At 39.2% G+C, this 5,696-nt stretch overlaps 1 protein-coding gene across 1 annotated transcript; it reads right to left on the bottom strand.

The window, feature by feature from the left end:
• Nucleotides 1-362: 362 nt before the first annotated feature.
• Nucleotides 363-2,394, bottom strand: LOC139433044 (uncharacterized). The gene is made up of 2 exons (XM_071201909.1): nucleotides 2,348-2,394; nucleotides 363-1,635 (listed from the first exon to the last, which is right to left on the bottom strand). The coding sequence occupies exons 1-2, from the start codon at nucleotides 2,392-2,394 to the stop codon at nucleotides 738-740; spliced, it is 945 nt and encodes a 314-aa protein (XP_071058010.1). The 3' UTR covers nucleotides 363-737.
• Between the last annotated feature and the right edge of the window lie 3,302 nt (nucleotides 2,395-5,696).

The raw sequence follows: 5,696 nt of genomic DNA, 5'->3' as shown, positions 1-5,696 counted from the left end.
GGTAATTTAGTAACAGAGTTTGTGTCAATGACTTAGTTACAACTTTATTTTATTTGTTTAGTTACTTTGGCCCAAGATAGAGAACAATAAAATAAGTTTGGGGTAATAAATACATTATTTATCAATCAATCAATCAATCATCAATCAATCAATGTTTATTTATATAGCCCAATATCACAAATGTTACATTTGTCTCAGTGGTCTTCACAGTGTGTACAGAATATCAGTATGACAATACGACACCCTCTGTCCTTAGACCCTCACATCGTACAAGGAAAAACTTCCAAAGAAAACCCAGTTTAAAGGGAAAAAATGGGAGAAACCTCAGGGAGAGCAACAGAGGAGGGATCCCTCTCCCAGGACGGACAGACGTGCAATAGATGCCGTGTGTAAATTGAAAAGATAATACATTTGCAACATAGGTAGTCCAAATGTTTGGAAATGCATGTGTGTATAATAGGAAGATGAATCCACGAGGATATCCATCCAGGACCTATGATCCAGGACCACAGCCACGACTCAAGCTCCAGCGCTCGCGATCCAGGACACAGGACCGCAGGATCATCCATGACTCCGGATCCCAGCGTATATAGACACCAAAAAGAAAGACATTTGGGGAAGCTGGGTTAATCGGAACATGAGTGTACACGGGTATAGACAGAGAGAAGGAAGAAGTAAGATGTCCCCCGACAAACTAAGCCTATATCAGCAAAACTAGGGGCTGAATCTAATCAGCCCTAACTATAAGCTTTATCAAAAAGGAAGGTCTTAAGCGCACTCTTAAAAACGGATAGGGTGTCTGCCGCCCGAACACAAACTGGAAGCTGATTCCACAAATGTGGAGCTTGATAAGAAAAGGCTCTGGCTCCCATTGTACTTTTAAAGATTCTAGGAACAACCAACAACCCTGCATTCTTGGAACGCAATGCCCTAGTAGGACAGTAGGGTATAATGAGTTCTTTAAGGTAAGATGGCGCCTGCCCATTAAGGGCTTTGTAGGCGAGAAGAAGAATTTTAAATTCTATCCTGTGTTCTATAGGGAGCCAGTGTAAGGCAGCCAGAACAGGAGTAATGTGGTCCCTTTTCCTAACTCTGGTTAGTACACGAGCCGCAGCATTTTGAATCAGCTGAAGCGACTTGATTGACTTCTTAGTACTCCCTGATAATAAAGAGTTACAATAATCCAGCCTAGAAGTAACAAATGCATGGACTAGTTTCTCTGCATCGTTTTGAGGCAAGATATGCCTGATTTTTGCAATGTTACGTAGATGGAAGTAGGCGGTCCTTGAAATTGATTTTATGTGGGCGTTAAAGGATAAATCCTGATCAAATATAACACCAAGATTCCTTACAGTCTCACTGGAGGCCAAATTAATGCCATCCATAGTTAGTATGTCTTTAGATAATTTGTTTCGTAGATTCTTCGGGCCAAGTACAATAACTTCAGTTTTGGTCGTGTTTAACATCAAAAAGTTTAAGGTCATCCACGTTTTTAAGTCCTTAAGGCAGTCTTGAATTTTATTTAGATGATTAATTTCATCAGGCTTGATTGATAAATATAGTTGAGTATCATCCGCATAACAATGAAAGTTTACAGAATGATTCCTTATAATATTGCCTAACGGAAGCATATATAATGTGAACAAAATAGGTCCGAGCACTGAGCCCTGTGGCACTCCATGGCTAACTTTGGTTTGCGTGGAAGATTCATCGTTAACACGTACAAACTGAGAGCGTTCAGATAGATAGGACCTAAACCAGCCTAAAGCAGTTCCCTGTATGCCAACTAAGTGCTCTAGTCTTTGCAATAGGATATCATGGTCGATAGTATCAAATGCAGCACTAAGATCGAGCAAAACAAGAATAGAGACAAGTCCCTTGTCTGAGGCTATTAGAATATCATTTGTGACTTTAACCAGAGCTGTCTCTGTGCTATGATGTGTTCTAAAGCCAGACTGAAAATCTTCAAATAAATCATTGTTTTTTAAGTAATCACACAACTGTTTTGCGACCGCTTTCTCAAGAATTTTTGAGAGGAACGGAAGATTAGAAATAGGTCTATTTATGCAGCCAGACCTTATTTTATTTTATTTCTTAATATATGTTGAGATTTGTTTTAGTCACAAAATGTGTTTTAGTAACTTACTTATTAAATTACATTCCTAAAAAAAGCACAGTAACTTGGTATTTTACATTAATTGCATTTCAGTCAGACAACTCACGTGTTTCTTTCACATGTTTATTAGAAGCAGCATAGTTGAGTTTGGCGACTAGGCTCGGGCCTCATCACTCAACAGATATACATAGCACGATGAGTGATGATTAAATAACTAACCCCCGAGCCTACAGGTGGAAGCTGGGGTGGTGGGGGGGGCAGGCAAGCAGCAGCGACATAGATGTAGCTGCAGTAATAGCAACAGCAAGCAAGAGAGAGATCTGGCAGCTTAAATAGAGCGGCGTATTAAGGAGACTCTGTTTGGTTGGTTGTAGAGTGGCAAGGGGCGTTATGTATGAATGCAGCATAGGTGCTCGAGTTGACTGCCTGAACTAGCTCGCAGGCTTCGCCCCATTTTCATAGATTTACAAATGTAAATTAGCACCCAATTTGATGCTTCCCTGACCATATTTAACACATTCATCATTATCATCTATTTTACCCGGAGTATGTTGTGTGAGATAAAGTACATGCAAACCAGGATGTGAATGACCAAATCTTTGGTTGTCATTACAAATAACAGTGTAGAGACGAAAGATACTTCCAATTGAGATACATTGTTTTGAAAAAAGTGAGAATTCCTGTCCATGTCCAGAAACCAACACATTAAATGACAGACCATGTCCAGCACTGCCATGACACTGGGTTTAAATGATGGACCTAAATCTATTACATTTCAAAATGTGGTTGAAACGTGACCACAGTACAAGAAGCAGAATGTTTCTCACTAAATGTATATAAATTATGAAAAAAAGCAGTTCAGTGTAACTGCATAAAACATTGATTCAGCTTTATTAATTTAAGGATTCAGAACAAAATGTACAGTTCAAGTGTTTTTTCAGTTCATTTAAATATGTCTCAGCTCTGTACTACAGTTTCCACACAGAATTAATGTTGGGACAGATGTAAATAAGCACCCCATTTACAGCTCCTCTCCCCCACATTCATCATCATCATGGATTTTACCCTGAAAGATACGAGATACAGTACGTGCAGACACAAAAGCACAAGACACTGTGTATAAACAAAGCGACCATGTTTGTTTTCCCCGCAGTGACACTAAACCTGGTGGACTTTAAGAACAAATGGCAGGAGGAGAGCGCGTACACGCAGCCAAGGTCCTTTCTGCCCCTGTGGCTGCTCGCTGATCGAGGGTGATAAATGGCTGAACATGGCCGAACCCTCATTTGGCTCTCACAGCATCAGGTGATAAAAGTGGAGCCCTTGTCAGCGATGGAGTGTGCTCTGCTCTGCAAGGACAAGGTCTCACACCCACAGAATCACTAGAGGAGAATGGACTTAATATTCACTGCAGGCAGGCAGGTTTGGAAGTGAGCAGTGGAAATTCAAGAGATGTGTCAAGGGCAGAGTTGGGTGTACAAAAGTAATATTATTACAGTAACGCGTTACGAAGTAACGCGTTACTGTAATAATATTACTTTTGTCGGTAGGAGTAGTGTAACGCGCTACTTTTATAATTCAGTAATCACACTACAGTTAACATTGCCCCGACACGCGTTACTTCGTTACTTACTAAAATCAGTCATAATCAAACCTCAACAAACACCTGCAAAGAACACATGCTAAGGTGAAGCTAACGCACAGCTATTTGTTGTTTGTTTATATCACGGTCTGTTCTTCTTCTCTGTTTTCCGGTTGTTGCCTGTTTTGAATGACGAATACACACTACCGCCGCCTGCTGGTAAGGAGAGTTATTGCCACTCACGCATGCGCAGTTCGTACGTGCTCGGCTAAAGTCTTTGCGGTGTCTGGTTCCAGTGCAACACATGGCCAACACGCCGACGCAACAGAGTGAGCAGAGATAGACTGCGCAAAAATATACAGAAAGCAGGAGACAGAGGACAGCCATGGTCAGATAGGAAAACATTCAGGATCTGGATCAGTCTTATGCGACAATGGAAACTGAACTAAAGAGAACATTTGAAACGAGCAGTCTGCGTGATCTGCCTGCAGGGAGGGGCGGGCCAGCCCTGCGAGTAAAGTAACGAGTAAAGTAACAAGTGTAATATATTGCTTTTTTTTAAGTAATATGTAATATATTACTTTTTTTTAGTAACGACCCCATCTCTGGTCAAGTGGGGCTGTGTATCCTGGTTTAAACCCAGGTATATACTGGAGTCATATGTGTGCATCTGTTCATAGTGTGGTTCATTATCAAGCTGTCAGAGAAACATTAACATAGATGAGCTTATGTCACACCTGCATGTCAAGGACAATGGCCTGATAAGATGATAATTGAAAGCAGGGGTGAACATATCTAATTGTGCACATTAACACTGCAGCATTAACTTTACTAGGAATAGATTTAACATGGACACTGATGAATTAATAACACTGTTTCTCAAAGGACTTATAAGGGAGGTACCTATATTTCTTTTATATAAAACCTTCTAAAATAATTACACCATAATGTAAATGTCGCTTGTAACTAGATTTTTAAAAGACAGATATATTCCTATTTTTTATGCAATTATGTTCACGATTACATTCGCTAAGTACGAGCGGGAAGCCAGTTTTGATATGTATTGACATATATATGTATTGGAACATTTATTTGTGATTTAAACATGACCACTTAAACAACTGAAAACATAAAAAAGCCCAATATTGTTCACTAGATTGTTGCAAATTATTAAAAAAAAATGCAGTTTAATGCAACACCCAATCATAAATCCTCTATACAGCATTACAGCAGCAAAGGTACAGTAAATAAGAGGCAAGCACACATTATTATTAATGGAATAAAATCAGATAAGTACACATCCATGGTAAAAAAACAAGTAGCAGCATTATAAACAAGTGAGTAAACATATAAAAGTATTGAAGTAGCAGCCAGTAATAACGTTAATTCAGTGTAAAAATAAAGTGTATATTGCACATAAACAGTCGTATTGCACAACCGTTTTGTATTGTGATGCTGTTTCAGTGACAGTGTGATGACAACACATTGATTTACCATGACTAAAGTTATGGATTCTATTTGAAATGTAGCATTTAAGTGTTTTTCAAGGTTGTTGTTCAGTAAATCAGACCATCATGGCACAGCGCTGAATTGGATCTCTTTATATAGGCTTTTTTTCATCACATATTTTCATTGGTGGTGCATTATGATATAAAGTTTGAGAAACACTGATTTACAACATAGTCACTGAGTCAATATAAATGGGGGAGGGCAATCTGCAACCACAGCACACTATTGTACTATTGGAAGATGAATTATCTCAGCGGCCTCACCGGGCTAATCACTTATCTAACCACATAATGTGAATCTACTCTGACAAAGTGAAAATAAAAGTATTTTAATTAAAGGAAGCAAGCAAACAAAGTAAAACCCGCAGCTAATTATATTCAATCAGTTTGCAATCATAATGTTGCATGACTCAATTACAGGATTTCAATGCCCTCATCACTGTAATCACACACTCCGTGTTTGGATTCGTGCAGCCAGCCCACTCTGTTA

The sequence above is a fragment of the Pseudochaenichthys georgianus genome, chromosome 24 (assembly GCF_902827115.2).
Source record: "Pseudochaenichthys georgianus chromosome 24, fPseGeo1.2, whole genome shotgun sequence".
Lineage (NCBI taxonomy): Eukaryota > Metazoa > Chordata > Actinopteri > Perciformes > Channichthyidae > Pseudochaenichthys > Pseudochaenichthys georgianus.
The sequence above is the reverse complement of the archived record's forward strand: the minus strand, read 5'-3'. Positions and strand labels throughout refer to the sequence as shown.

Bases quoted from the DNA above. Each gene is read 5' to 3' on its own strand.
- LOC139433044 (XM_071201909.1), bottom strand. From the start codon at position 2,394: ATGTCGCTGCTGCTTGCCTGCCCCCCCCACCACCCCAGCTTCCACCT. The intron at 1,636-2,347 runs GTAGGCTCGGGG...TTTGTTCACATT, and splicing joins CACCACCCCAGCTTCCACCT to ATATATGCTTCCGTTAGGCA.